Source organism: Sceloporus occidentalis, unplaced genomic scaffold (genome assembly GCF_023333645.1).
Source record: "Sceloporus occidentalis isolate IW3139 unplaced genomic scaffold, rSceOcc1.0.p SCAF_3, whole genome shotgun sequence".
In the NCBI taxonomy this organism is placed as follows: Eukaryota; Metazoa; Chordata; class Lepidosauria; order Squamata; family Phrynosomatidae; genus Sceloporus; species Sceloporus occidentalis.
The window spans coordinates 7,589,645-7,605,424 of NW_028316983.1; the positions used below are offsets into that span (position 1 = coordinate 7,589,645).

At 45.6% G+C, this 15,780-nt stretch overlaps 1 protein-coding gene across 1 annotated transcript in view; it reads left to right on the forward strand.

Moving 5' to 3' along the window:
- PRPF6 (pre-mRNA processing factor 6) overlaps positions 1-15,366 on the forward strand; it is a 44,190-nt gene extending 28,824 nt beyond the window's left edge. Inside the window, exons 18-21 of the mRNA XM_089513576.1 lie at positions 4,898-4,989; positions 10,416-10,530; positions 12,837-12,963; positions 13,772-15,366. Of these exons, the coding sequence (XP_089369702.1) occupies positions 4,898-4,989; positions 10,416-10,530; positions 12,837-12,963; positions 13,772-13,924 (487 nt within the window). The 3' untranslated portion in view covers positions 13,925-15,366. The remainder of the gene's footprint in view (positions 1-4,897; positions 4,990-10,415; positions 10,531-12,836; positions 12,964-13,771) is intronic.
- Positions 15,367-15,780: the final 414 nt, after the last annotated feature.

Genomic DNA, 15,780 nt, shown 5'->3' on the forward strand with positions numbered 1-15,780 from the left:
AGGAAGACTTGAGATTAGCCCAACACAGAGCCCTCCAAGGTTTACTACTGCTCCACTTGGAGACTCTGGAGCCTAGAGGACGGCGCTCTCCGACTCCGGTCCCATCTCTACCTACCCTACAGCCCTCGGGTGTCGAGCCAGAAGATCCTGAGGTCTTTTATGACTCCGAGGCCGACCGGTACTACATGGAGCTCCCTCGAGACATGGCGCTGCACAGCTTCCAGGACAAACAGCAGTGCCACATCCCGAAGGGCAAGGTTTCGGTACCGACTCCCAAGCCGGTGGACCAAACAGCATCTAAAGCTGCCGTGACCCGTCCGGAGCCGAGGCCCCGTCCTTCGACATCCGTTTACGATCAACCCAGGGTGGAGGATTTCACTATCCAGTCAGATACTGAATCCGACCTGGTACAGGTGCTGTCCCCAGCTTCCCAGTCTGATGATGAGCTCTCACTCCAGGACTCTCCACAGGACATGCACCATCCGGAGCCAGCCTCCCCCACGGATGACCTGAGGACCTTCAGTGAACACATCATAAAGATGTCCAGGGCCCTGGACATCGAGTTAGCTTACCCTGAGGAGTCTGCGTGGGACCCGGTAGAGCGCCGCGTACATGGTCGGATCCCAACTCCACCGTCCATCCCTCTCCTACCGTCGCTGGAGACTATCATCAAGAGGTCTTGGGAGACCCCTGCTTCGCTGGTCGGGACCTCATGCAAGATAGAGTCACTCTACCGTGTTCCCCCTGCGAGCTGTGCCTGGCAGTCGACGCACCCTAAACAAAACTCTGCTATTGTGGAGGGTGCTCAAATCGCCTCTACCCACAAGCAGGCGACGTCCCCAGTGGACCGGGAGGCCCGTAAAATTGATGGACTAGCCAAAAAGGCATATTCTGCGGCTTCTCTGGCGGTCAAAGCCATCAACTATACGGCCTGTATGGGGGCTTATGTCCAGGCCCTTATGGAAGGTGTCTCTCCCTTGGTCCCGGACATCCCGGATGATACGCAGAGGAAGCTCGTCGAGATTCGGGACGAGACACACTCTATCGGCGGCTGGCTTATCACCGCGTCCCGAAACATGGCCGACTGTGTAGGAAGGGCCATGTCGGCATCGATGGCGCTCCGTCGACATGCCTGGCTGCGCGGCACGGATCTCACCCCGGGAGTCAAGGCGGCCATTGAAGAGATGCCCTTGGACGACTCTGGCCTCTTCAATACGGACACTGATGACTGTCTAAACTGCAAATTCAAAATGAAGGCTGCAGCCAGAAAACACGGCATGTCTTCCTCCGTGTCGACACCGTTCCGGAAGAAGCAACCCCCTTGGCAGTCTCAAGGTCAGTCCTTCCGTCCTTATGGCCAGGAACGCCAATATCAACAACAGGGCTCCGAGCAGTCCAAGAAAAGATCTTGAAATGCCCCTGCGCGCTTCGTCACAAACCCTTTCTTCCTGAACATCCTCCAGCCCTTCTCTAACATCTGGGCTTCTATTACGACGGACTCGTGGGCGCTTGACATCGTCCGTAGGGGTTATGCCCTCGAGTTTCAAGAGCTCCCTCCAACTGGAGCCTTCTTATCCACCCACCCCTCGGACACCCTTCTCGATGAAGTGCGCACCTTACTAGGCAAGGGGGCGATCTCCCCCTTACCTCCTGACCAATATTCCAAGGCTTTTTTCTCCAGGTACTTCACGGTACCGAAGGCCGACGGGGGCATCAGACCTATCTTAGACTTGAGGGATCTGAGGCTTCCATTCTGCCGCTTCTCCACCAGGGCTTGTGGTTCGCGACCGTCAACCTGAAGGACGCATACTTCCACGTCGGAATTCGGGAGTCCCAACGGAGATTCCTCGCCTTCGCCGTCGGCTCCGTCGCCTACCACTACAATGTTCTTCCCTTTGGCCTTGCCACGGCTCCGAGGGTCTTTACAAAGTGTGTGGCACCAGTGGTAGCATACCTTCATCAGAAGGGCTACAGAGTCTTCCCTTATCTGGACGACTGGTTGTTTGTCACCGACTCACAACAGGAGCTCCAAGAGGCAGTCTCATTCGCCTTAGACCTGTTGCACTCTCTCGGACTGGTCGTCAACGAGGAGAAGTCCCACTTCATCCCGACCAGACAGGCCAAGTTCATCAGGGCCATCCTAGACTCCGAAAGTTGCTCTGCCTTTCTCCCTGTCAGGAGAGCGCTGGCGTTTTACCTGGACAGAACTTCCGCCTCCAGTCGGTCCGAGAGACTTTTCCAATGCTACTCGGAACCGAAGAAGGGGTTGCCCGTGTCTGCGCAGAGGTTCTCCAAATGGGTGGCTGGTACCATCCACCTCTGCTATGAACTGTTGGCCAAACCCCTTCCTGGTAGAGTTCGGTCCCACTCCACAAGAGCAGTTTCGGCATCCTCTGCATTCCTGTCGGGGATTCCCTTGGAAGATGTCTGCAAGGCTGCAGTCTGGTCCCAACCTCTGACTTTTATTAAGCGTTATAGGTTGGACACTAGAGCCATCCGAGACGCAGCTTTCGGGAGGGCTGTGTTGGTTTCAGGGTTGCATTGATTGCATTACTGATGGTTTGTGTTGCAGCATTTATCTACATAATGCCACTGTTTTACATTCTGTTGAATGTTGGTTTGCACATTTCTATGGGACTGGTCTTGCATGATCCCTTGTTCCCTTCTCAGGTTTAGCAATGTTATTGCTATGTTTGGTTTGTACATGAACAAAAGAACTGACTCTTTTATGGTTCAAGGTGTTTATTGTTTCAATAAATATACCTTTGGTTTACCATAGCTTTGGTTTCAGGACACTCCCTCCGCCGCATACCTAAGCTTGTCAGTCTAAACCCATTTGTATGATTCGCAGAGACCACGAAGAAGAAGGACAGGTTGCTTACCTGTAACAGTATTTCTTCAAGTGGTCATCTGCGAATACATACAAATCCCACCTGTCCATCCCCTCAGTGTCCTGCTCTGATTGGCTCTTTCCATCGCCTACTTGGCGGAAAAAATTGCGGAACTGGGGAAAAGAGCGGGAAGGCAGGGGCCTTATAACGGGTGGGCGGAGTTACCGCCAAAAAGTTTCTATATGTTGCAAAGTAAACTTTGCCCAGTGATTCCAGAAGATTCCGAACAGCACTGCGCAGGCGCAGTGAAACCCATTTGTATGTATTCGCAGATGATCACTCGAAGAAATACTGTTACAGGTAAGCAACCTGTCCTTGTGGCATATAATAAAAACAATGTTGGTTTCTCTTACAATATCTTGTACATCTTCGAACTTCATTTATTCATTGATTACTGAAGACTATACAACAATTTTTTTGTTTGTAGTTGTTTTCTTATTAAAGCAGTTTATATACAAACGAATGATACAAAAGCTGTATCATTTTACACTGCCAATAAACCTATCGTTTACATTTCTGATACATTTCTGTTACAGTGTGCCCTTGCTTTACGCGGAGATCGTTCTGCCCCCCCCCGCCCCCGTCTAAGGCAAATAGTGTGTATGCTTGAGCCCCATTGGATATAATGGGACTTGTGTATGACGTGCGGCTTGGTGCGCGCGTGCATGGGCACGCACTTTATTCATTCTCCCACCGCACAGCTTTCAGTGTAAGCTGAAAGCCGTGTAAAAGGTGCCCGCGTATGATTACTTTAATTAACCATTCTTCTACTATAGTGGGGGTAACTTTTGTTTTCAGTTTCTAAGTGATGAATGGTCTGCCTGTCAAGACCATGTAGATTTTTTTCCCAATTCCTTTTTCTTGCTTGTGGTGGTAGTTTGTTGGTCATATTTACATAAGTGTATTTTGGGTTCCATCTGATAATTTGTTTTTAATATTTCACAAATGGTTGAGTAACAGTCCAAACATTTTTTTATTGGAGGGTAGTTCCACAATATAAAGTACCAGGGACTTTTTTGCATTTCTAGCACTTGTTCTGGTTGTTTTTATATATATTGGCTAATTTTGCTAGGGTTAAGTGCCACTTGAATGCAATTTTAGATAATTTTCCCTGGTATTTTGGCATTTTGTGAACTGAAATGGGTTTTTGGATTTTGGGTTTTTTTTTTGCATAGTTCCAACTTTTCAGTGTCTTGTTTCTCTTCCTATATCTACTGCCCATTTTAGCATTGTTTCCTTGATGGGTGTCTTGTTCTAATTTCTTTTCTAATAAGATTTTGTATAATTTTGATGTTTGTTTCTTATTACTCCCCTCTAATATCTTTTCTAGTTTCTTTCTTCATGTTTTGGTGTATGCTAAATCTTTCTTTTATTTGTTTGTATAGTAGCCATTTCTTCTAAGGCTTTCATTGCCCATTGGTTTTGAGTATTCTTTTTCAGAATATCTTTGTATCTCAGCCATATCAGAGATACAAAAAAATGATCAAAAACATGTTTTTTGAGGACCTGAGGCACATAATCCTGGGCTGATGAGAATCTTGGTAGTTTGGGACTTCGTGCAAACTTTGCATCTGGTTCTTTTACGCAGGAAACTGCACAGGAAACTTTTTTTTTCTGAGCTGGAAATATTTTCTGCACAGAAAAGACTATTTCTATCCAGAAAATGCTGCAGTTCAGGACAGTCCATGCAAAATTTGCATGTGGTTGTCCAGAGAGTAGCTTTTTTTTCTGCACAGGAAAAATAATTCAAATATTACTTCATTTGTAGAAAATGGTATTTTCTGCTAATAAAAATTAGCTTTTTTGTGTGTGCAAAACAACCATGTGCAAATTGTGCACAGAATAAGTCTCAAATTGCTAATTGGCTTTGAAAACTTTATAGTTTTCATAGCCTTTCTCATAGCATGAGGAAAATTAAATAAATTACTCACTGCTTCATTTGAGAAGAAAATTAGTGACAAATTATATCTGTAAATCTTGACATAATTTGCTCTTTTCCCCTGTAGGTTGGAATCTGTGCGATTAGAATACAGAGCTGGGCTCAAAAACATTGCTAATACGCTGATGGCAAAGGCACTGCAAGAGTGTCCCAACTCTGGTAATATAGGGGTTATTTTTTCTTTTTCATATTGACTGTTGCTTAAGTTGTCATTTAATTTATTTCTGAACAGAAGCTCTTAATAAACATTGTGGCAGATCATTAAGAGAGATGGCTTTGTCTCTTAGTCCTTCTGTATGAGTTTCCATCAGATTATATTTACGTGAAACTTGTGCATCGATAACATTTCTTTCTACTGGGAATAGTGAAGTAGAAACATGGTAGTAAAAGGATCCTTGGTTAATCAGAACAGATCTTTGGATGTCCAAAAATGCAAACCTTAGTATTCAGTTGTAAAATAAATATTGAGATTACTATGCAGTGGTTTGCCATCAAAACTATCTGCTGCTCACAGACTCTATGGATGATACAATAGTTAGATGTTAGGAACTTGGTTTTGAAGCTAGATCTAATTATAGTCACACTCAGAATTTCCTGGAACAGTGAAAGAAGGCAGTAAGTTTGACACTTCCAAAAGGTAGGGAGAACTCTACTTCTTCTTCGTGGTCTCTGCGAATCATACAAATGGGTTTCACTGCACCTGCGCAGTGCTGCTCGGAACCTACTGGAATCACTGGGCAAAGTTAACTTTGCAACATAGAGAAACTTTTTGGCGGTAACTCCGCCCACCCGTTACAAGGCCCCTGCCTTCCCACTCTTTTCCCCAGTTCCTTTTTCCCGCTGCGCTAGCTGCTTGAAGGAACTTCGCTCGCTCTACTAGCTCATTGGAATCACTCTCACTTGAACCTCGGACCGTCTTTGACCATTCTTTGTCTCCCGCCCCTGGTAACTTCGGACTTTTGGACTGTTGACCTCGTTTTTGGATTTTCCTCTGGCTTTGACGACTTCGGAATCATGCCCGCACCCTTCAAGAAGTGCGACGTTTGCGGGGGCAAGGTGCCCGTCCAGGACCCACACTCCTCCTGCCTCCTGTGCTTGGGCAAGGACCACGATGCCAAGGCTTGCCTGCTCTGCAAGTCCCTCTCATCTCAAGCCCGGAAAAATCGTGAGTCCCGGCTGACCTCAGTGATTGCCCTGGGCAAGGTACAGGAGGGAGGTTCCCGCCCAGCATCAGTCCCGCCGACCGCTCCGACCGCTTCATCTTCCAGGGCCAGCGTGTCCAGTGTGACATCTGTCAGGGCCAGCGTGTCCAGCGTGGTGTCTGTCCCAGCCGGGACAGTGGCTCCCACCACCTCTGATGTGGCCCATGGCTCGAAACCGCCCAGCGCCACCGACGAGCCCTCCAAGCGCCCCCAGAAAACCTTGGGGACTGAGGGTTCCGAGCCCAAGGCGAAATCCGGGAGGAAACCGTCCCCGGAGGGCTCGCACGCGAGGGAATGGACGGAGGCGGAGGTCCGGCTCGCTTCGCCTTCATCCTCCAAGGCGTCCAAGGCATCTCGACACGCCTCCAAGCCGAGGGAGCCGGCTTCGCCTTCAGGAGCGGCAAGAGCTCAGCCCCTTCAGAGGGCTAGGTCTCCAAGGCCTTCCTCATCGGGAGCCGCCGTCCTCCTGGATCTCCCGGAGAATCCCTTCTTCCCTCCCGAGGACCCAGCCGAGACCCCGAGATCGGGAAAGAAGCGGCACCGGAAGGAGGCCGAACGGGACCCAGCACCTAAGAAGTCTAAGCGGCCAAAGGACCACGCCGGGACGGACTTGCCTTCCAAGGCAAAGGACAAGAAGCGCTCCCCTTCCAAGAAGGCCCGCGCTCCTGCAGCTCCCTCCATCCTGGAACCCACTCCTGAGGTACAGCCGGTCCCGGTTCTGGACATGCCGGTTCAGCCCACCGTGGACTTCGTTCGCGATGTGGAGGACACCGCCACCGGCTCCCCTTGTGTGGAGTTGCCTCCGCCCTTCCTCCACTCCGATGATGAGGACGATGGCGAGGATGGCCGTGGAGAAGAAGCCCCAGACTTGTTTTTCGACTCGGAGATGGGTCGATATTTCATGTCCGTTCCGAGGGATGTGGCCATCAGAGAGTTCACCAGACTCAATCCTCGTCCTACGGACTCTCGGGAGGGCACATCTGCCCGGTCGGTTCCGAGTGCCTCTATCTTGGACAGGCCTCCCCTTTCGCCTGTGATGGCTTCTTCAGCAGCGCCTCGTCGTCGGTCAGAGACCTCGACAGCCTGCATCCCGGTTCGCCCGAGGTCTCAGGTCAGAGTCCCGGACATACCTCTCACCTCTGACACGGACTCCGAAGAGGAGCCCCTGCCTCCATCGGACATCCCCTACGAGGACGACGATCTCTCGGCGTCAGCTTCCCCTCAGAGGATGCACCACCCTGAGCCATCGTCTCCATCGGACGACGTGCGCACCTTCAGCGAGCACGTCGTGAAGATGGCCAGGGCCCTGGACATCGAGCTCCTTTCCCGAGGAGGAGGCCCGTGACCCAGTGGAGCGTCGGGTGCATGGACGTGTGCCCACACCGCCTTCCATCCCCCTGCTGCCGTCCCTGGAGACCATAGTCCGGAGGTCCTGGGACGCCCCGGCCTCCCTGACCGGCTCGTCCCGCAAGGTCGAGTCGCTCTACAGGGTCGCTCCAGCAAGCTGCGCTTGGTTGGCCGACCACCCCAAGCCGAACTCGGCCATTGTGGAAGGGGCCCAGCACAGCTTTGTCCCGAAGCAGGCGACCTCCCCCGTCGACTGGGAGGCGAAGAAAATTGATGGCCTGGCCAAGAAGGCCTAGTACCATCCACCTCTGCTATGAACTGTTGGGCAAACCTCTCCCTGGCAGGGTTCGGTCCCATTCCACAAGGGCAATGTCGGCATCCTCTGCATTCCTGTCAGGGATTCCCTTGGAGGATGTCTGTAAGGCTGCTGTCTGGTCCCAGCCTCTGACCTTTATTAAGCATTATAGGTTGGACACCAGAGCCATCCGAGACGCAGCTTTCGGGAGGGCTGTGTTGGTCTCAGGGTTGCATTGATTGCACTACTGATGATCTGTTGTGTCACCATTTGTGTACATATGCCACTGTTTTACGTTCTTTTGAATGTTGATTTGCACAATTCCAAGGGGTCTGGTCTTGCATGACCTTTTATTTCCCTTCTCAGGTTTGCAAGGTTATTGCTGTGTTGACTTTGTGCATGAACAAAAAGACTGACTCTTTTTATGGTTCAAGGTGTTTATTGTTGCAATAAATACACACTTGGTTTACCATAGCTTTGGTCTCAGGACACTCCCTCCGCCGCTTTCCTAAGCTTGTCAGTCTAAACCCATTTGTATGATTCGCAGAGACCACGAAGAAGAAGGACAGGTTGCTTACCTGTAACAGTATTTCTTTGAGTGGTCATCTGCGAATACATACAAATCCCACCCGTCCATCCCCTCAGTGTCCTGCTATTATTGGCTCTTTCCATCGCCTGCTTGGCGGAAAAATTGCGAAACTGGGGAAAAGAGTGGGAAGGCAGGGGCCTTATAACGGGTGGGCGGAGTTACCACCAAAAAGTTTCTATATGTTGCAAAGTTAACTTTGCCCAGTGATTCCAGTAGGTTCCGAGCAGCACTGCGCAGGCGCAGTGAAACCCATTTGTATGTATTCGCAGATGACCACTCGAAGAAATACTGTTACAAGTAAGCAACCTGTCCTTATTAAAGGAAGTGTTATTTCTGTTGTTCTGCTAGGTTTTTTTTTAGCTCTGTGATATATCCCTGCCCTTCCATCACCATCTCAGGGAAAGAGGTTAACCGTAGAGGGACAAAAGTGGAATAATTTTGTATTGCCCTGGGTTGTTGTCTCTCTTTTTGGTTTGCTGAGCTTCAGTCTATGACAAGCCTCTGCATAGGCACCCTTTTTTAATTGAAACTCATCATAAGTTTCCCAGATGGTGCATGTTTCACTTTCCTGAGTGATCTCTGTCCAGAACATTGTTTTTGGTTCCATTTGCTTATCTCTGAAGAGATGAGAGCCAAGAATTGGAGAGATGCTATGTGTGTATATGCTGCAATTAAAAGGCTACTCCTCATGGCTTTCTTGTTGGCTCAGTGTGCGATCTGTATTGATTATTGGCTTGTTTTCAGCCAAGTACCAATAGTAATCTCAATATCTGTCTTTTATGCCAAACAGTCTCCTGTGATGAGATCCAGCTTTTTATTTAATAAATAACGAGATTCAGGTTTGCCCTTGAACGTTGAGAAATGAATTGGGTGGTTGAAAAGGCTCTTTTTGTAACGATAGGCATGATGCTTAAAGTAGTTCTGCCTTAGATACCTGAAAATTAGATGAAAGGAAATGATTTAGAGGATTTATTGACTGGTTTTGCGGTTGCAGGCCCAGGATAAAACTTGCCTTTACAAACGTGCTGCTTGCCTTAGCCCAATCAGAGCTTAGTTGAGGGTTTTAAAATACCTATTTGCTTATTTCTAATCCTGAAACTGTTCCAGCACAAACTGCCTCCCCAGTCCATGCAGCAGTCCATAAGCATCTAATGTGCATTGCTTCCTACACATGTTTTAAGGTGTGAAGTGTGCTTTTCATAAAGTATTCCTTGCATAGCACTCAGTTGAAAGTGCAGAATGCAGTCACCAGGTCAAGCCTTGGAATTCAGCTTTCTTGGGTTGTTTGCCAAACTGGATGTTGGCCGTTTCATGCCCTCTGCCTGTCCATACTTGTTGAAACCCAAATGGATTTTGCTGTGTGGTGTTAGGATAAAAAATTAAAAATCCATCAAACATACAACCCCAGCTGATAAGAATAAAACCATTTTCATTTAAGACTAGGAAAATAGCAGGAAACCTAAATTATATTCTGTAGGAAAGCTTAATAAATGTCAGTTCAAAGTGATATCGAAACAAGGCATTACGATTGACAAAAGGTTGACAAGAGAGGGCATGAGTGACTTGTGAGACACAAAGTTCTACATCATGAATGGTGCAAAGAAGAGTCCCTTTTCCATGGCCCCACTAGCTGCATGCTTCAAAGAATTGTAGTATAAAAAAGGATCAAGCCTTTTAAAGTATATGACCAAGATCATATGGAAAAAGATGAGCCTTTGGGGGAATCTCAGCAGTTGAGCCTTGTTTTACCAGAAAGCACTAAGTGACTGCAGGGGTTTTAGGATTAAGAGGTTGAGCTGATGTGTGCAGGAATAATAAGCCTTTGCCAAAAGCATGATAGCACTTCAATTTATGGCTATGGTCCTCATAATACAGCAACTGTGCTTTATATATGCAATAATAAAGTCAGTTGAAACTATTTCTTGACACTCTGGTAGAAGAGACTAGCATGATATACTTGGGTGAGATTTATTCCTGTAGAACATTGCTTTAAAGCATTTTTGGCAAGAAATTTATTCGGACATTATTAAAATTAAAAGGGAATATTCTTTTTGTGGGAACTTTCTAATTTGGTTTGAAGGCGATAACTCCATGTACTTATAAGCATTGATAACATAATTGTTGATCAGCCCTCATGTCTTTTCACTTTTAGGAATCCTGTGGTCAGAAGCAATTTTCTTAGAAGCCAGGCCCCAAAGGAAGACCAAGAGTGTGGATGCTCTGAAGAAATGTGAGCATGACCCACATGTCCTTCTGGCTGTGGCCAAGTGAGTAACGATACCTGTTTGTTATCTAATAAATCCCACGCAGCAGATAGTCAGACCATTCAGACTTCAATCTGAGAAAGTTCAAACATAGTTTTTTGTGGGTTTTTCGGGCTATGTGGCCATGTTTTAGAAGAGTTTATTCCGGATGTTTCGCCAGCATCTGTAGCTGGCATCTTCAGCGAATTTCTCTGAAGATGCCAGCCACAGATGCTGGTGAAATGTCAGAAATAAACTCTTCTAGAACATGGCTACATAGCCCGAAAAAACCACAAAATCTATGGATGCCAGCTATGAAAGCCTTTGACTTCACAAAGTTCAAATATCTTTCTCTCATTCCACATGAGAAAAAAAGAGGAGAAAAATAAATCTATTTGGTTTACCCTCTAGATATTGGTTAAGATAATTAAAACAACATCAGTAACAAAAAGCTTGGATTGTAAAGGGCAGCTGTTTCAGGGAAGGAAGGAAAATGATGGAGTAGATTTCTTATGCAGAGGGAAAGATTGCTATGATTATGATTACTTGCTTATTCTATTTCTTGGATGTCTTTTTTCTAATATGTAAAAGTTGAAAAAAAATTAAAATTATATATAATGTAAAGAAGCAATTCTCCCAAGAACAAATACAGTGAAATCAATTAGCCTAGGACCAACATCTAAACATTTGGCCAGTCTCATCCTGTCAGATACTTGGGAAGAGAGAAATCTCTTGTCACTGATAATGTACTGCTGATGAGACCAAGCAGGCCTTCTTAGGAAGGGCATTCCAGGGTTGGGGGGTTGGGGGGGGGGATAGCAGAACTCCAAAGGCTCTTGTCACCATTTGTAGAAAAACATTAATTGATTAATTAATCCCCTGCTGTTCATCCACAAAAGGCTCTCAGTGCAGCTTACAAATTGTTTTGTAATTTGACAGTTTCCTTCCTTCAGGTTTACAGTTGACAAAGACATGACACAAAAGGAGAAGGGAATGGCAGTAGGGAAAAGGTGCAAGTCCAGCAGTTAAGATGAAGGGGAGGGCCTTTAATCTTCCTCTGGGTCTAGGCATAGTGGAGCTGTGACTGTCTCTTCTTCATCTAATTCCATATTAGATGATGATCTCAGGGTATGAACAGTATTTGATGGAAGATGTGTTCTTTCAGGGGTTTCCAAAGTATATGAGATATTTTAGTTTAAAACCAATACTTTGCCTTGGGCCTGAAACATTTTGGCAGCCATTGCAGTTGGGCCATAGTAGGTGTATGGTGATTAGACCTTTTTATTTCCATAATCAGTCTGCCTACTGCATTCTGCCCTAGCTGCATTTTCCAAGCAGTCTTTAAGAGCAACCACACATATAGTACTTTGCAGTAATCTAACTTAGAGGCAACTAGACCAAAGCTCTGATAAAATTTCTCCATACAGAGGGTCACCATACTGCTAGAATGAAAACTGACTGGATTCTCTTACTGGTCATCCAAACTGTACCTCATTGGCCAGTTGGCTGACTTGGCACTCTTTTATCAACCACAACTTTTTAAATGGTCTCAGTTCCTCTTCTTTAACAGCCATAGTTCACAGCTTTAAAAACAATGATGTTCACCAGCCATTAAAACGTACACATTGGCACAACTGCACCTGTCAAACAACCATTCTGTTGAATCAGAAAAGAAAATTGCTGGGTTATGGCTGAACAGATCTTTTGCTAGGCAGAAATTGGCCGACATAAGGCAGCGATACAGCTGTGCCATTGAAGGATGAGTTTTTAAAAAGCGTGAATGAATGTTAGAACTTCTCAAGAGAAGCACAAGCTTGAAAGCTTAGAATTAGGCACGTGGGTTTTGGATGAAGCCCTTCAGTTTCCCACCACAGCTGTGCTAGGAGTCTTTGGGTGGCTGCTTTTCAAGTGGATTTCCATATTTGACAGCTGTGCCCACATACTCTGGGGTCTCATTTGGTTGTAAAAGTTCAACAATGTTCTTCATGTGCCAAACATTCATTTTGGGCTTGCAGCTCTGTGTCCCTGGTTAGTTTGATAAGTGAACAAAACAATCCTGCATTTCCTAATCATTGTATCTGTTAGGCTTAGGTTGTAGTTACTGCTGAGCTGTGTATTTATGAAGTTTCTGTTCCAAGGTTTGGATTGGGTATGTAGGCACTGAACAGATAGACCAAGAAGAGCATGTCTTGCTTGAAAAAAATTGCTTCTTTCCCTGGAGCAGCTTATCTGTGGAAAAGGTCAAAGATCTTTTAGCTTCCGCAGAGGGCAAGATAAGCTGCTGAGGAGCATCCTTCACATTGTTCCCTTTCTCACTCTTTTCTGCTCAGGTTGTTCTGGAGTGAACGTAAAATAACCAAGGCTCGTGAGTGGTTCCATCGGACTGTGAAGATAGACTCTGACCTGGGGGATGCCTGGGCTTTCTTCTACAAGTTTGAACTTCAGCACGGCACAGAGGTAACGGGAAGGGTGAGAGATGGTGACTTTAATGGGGCCCACTAAGGATGCTTTACTTGAAGCTTTGAGGAACATGCTTTCCATTTTAGGTTGCTTTCCACTTCCAAATATACAAAAGCTGAGACTTAAGTTGTTTTCTTGGTGGTTGGGGTAGTAGATATGGAGCTTGGATGAACTTCTTGAAGAAGCTGGCCATGATCTCATTATGCCATCTTTACCTGCTTCATTCTCCAATTCCTCCCTAGAGCCCATTTGATACTACCACATGAATCTTGGAAGGTCCGAGGATTGACCCTGTAACTATTACTGTGGGTTCTCCCCATGTTCTTTGGTAGACATGTGTAATTGCTGAAGAGCAATATGGAATTTCCCCATTGGCCCTAATACAACAAATCTGTTCAGCAATTGGATGAAGAGAATCATCAGCTTATTAAGAAAGTTGTGGATTGGCTTTTTGCCTTCTGCCCCATTAAAGATGCACCAACAAAGGGGGCAAAGGGAAGAAGTTGATGAAAAGCTTGTGCTTCCTTTAGTTTGCTCTTCCTACGTAGCCATCCCTTAGAACAGAATAGGATTAATCAATGAATAAATGTGCATTGCCTGAAATTTTGTTGGTTAGTTTCTGTAGACTCACTAACTCAGTTGTTAATTGGGAGTCAACAAACAGGTCAGTTGCTTTAGAGGCTTTGTTCTAGTTGGGATTAACAATAGGTTTTAGGCCATTGTGTTGTATTGTGCATCTTTTTTTTTTTCCTGAGCAAAAGTGTGAAGGTAATGACTCCTGTGCTATATTGTCTTCTCTCTCTAGGAGCAGCAAGAAGAGGTGAGGAAGCGTTGTGAAAATGCAGAGCCCCGGCATGGAGAACTGTGGTGTGAGGTCTCCAAGGACATCAGCAACTGGCAGAGGAAGATTGGTGAAATCCTGGTGCTGGTGGCAGCAAAGATAAAGAATGCCTTCTAGGCTAGAGGCTTATGGACCTGTTTCTCAGACAGTGTGATGTGACTCAGCTTTTTTCTTCAACACACATGTGTTGGGGCTCTGTCTCTTCATGGAAGGAATTTGGAGAAGGAGAGAGAGGGAATGGGATGATGTTTCCTGGTTGAACTTCATAGGAGAGCCAAGCCTTTCCCCTGACACTTCCGTATATTGAGCCGGTAACAGTAGTGAGGAAATCAACATTTTCTCATTGAAGTGCTTTGTATACCACCATGCTTCAGGATTGCTAAGGACAGGAGAAACTTCAGAGTGTTGATTGGGCAGGCATTTTCATTCAGATCAGTGAATGGTCCTGATGTTCTTTGTATCCTAAATCTCCAAAAAACATCTGGCATATGAGCTGTCCCTTTAGGCTTTTCTGCTTTCTAAAGTTCACCTTTGTCTAGTTGATGTACTCAACAAAGTCATTTAGTGTCTGGTGACCTATACAGGATAAACAGTCTATTTTTGTACAGTAAAATATAAAGAGACTGATAACCATTTTCTGGTGGAACTCAATAGCAGTTGCTAAGAACTTGAAATTTTGTAAGGGTATGTGTTATGTGGACGAAAAGGCTGAGGAGCAGACATGTCGCAAGGCTACCTGTTTCAGACTTGGTAGGGACTTTGTTTTGTTTACCATATAAACCTGACCATATGGAGTCTGAACAACAACAGCTTCTCAGAGGCTTACATCTGAAAGGAGAAAGGCAGACATATAGCAGACATAATAAATTCAGGGACTTGCCTGTTCATTGAGTTAGCTCAGGGGCTTTGTCAGATTGCCTTTGTGAGGCATAGCTGCCTTAGTTTTCCATGAAGTAGAAAATAAGATACTTTTGTGACAGGTGATTTTAAAAGTGAATGTGTCCTACTTGCAGGAGAGAAATGTGACATCACATAATACTAGAGTAAAATAGGGTTTGAATAAACTTTGGGGAGAGCTCATTTAACTGTAAATAATTTGTGGTGTAAGATTCAAATAGCAACCAAGCAAACAGTTCCCTCATCGTCAGAACAGTCTTATGATTGGAATAATGTAGACAAAATCAGTTTCCTGTACAGTCTAACAAGAACATCTCTATGGAATGAAAGCATGCGACACAACATCCGTTGTGTGTCCTCGGTAAAAATGCAGTAAAGTCTCTTGGGATAGATTGATTTTTAAAAAACAACAATACAGCAATAGGCATTCCTAGTTTGACTATTTGCTCATCTCCCCCTACCTCCAATGCACCTTTCTAGGTTTTGGATAGAACAACCCATTCCCATCCCAATACCATAAAGATATCTTGATGTATTAGGACATATCCAGTGTTTCTGCATGGCATTTTGAATTTTTATTTTTAAAAAAGATTGCTTAGCCAGTCACCCTTGTACATAGTATGAAGCTGTAAAATAAAATCCTCTTTTGTTCTTTGTGATAACTTTTCTTTCTTTCTTTTTGACTCAGTTCTCAGAAGATTACTATAGTATTTTAGCTTCAACCCAAAAATGTTGGTGGGAATGGGCATGTGTATGTGTTTGTGCCTTCAAATTGCTTGTTAACTTACAGTATTCCCATAAATTTCATGGGGTTTTCTTAAAACAAGTAAAATTGAGAGGTGGTTTGCCATTGCTTTCCTCTGCACCATAGCCTGATATTCCTTGGCAGTCTCCCATTTAAGCACTAACCACGGCTGATGCTGCTTAGATCTGGGTCTGGTGCCTCAGGATATTTAGACTCTTACTTCTAGGTATCATTTACTACAAGATGCATGTTAAGTTGGAAGGAAAGATGATGGGCTTTGACACATGTTTATGATGCTCTGACCTAACACCATTCACCTGGGCTGTGTTCA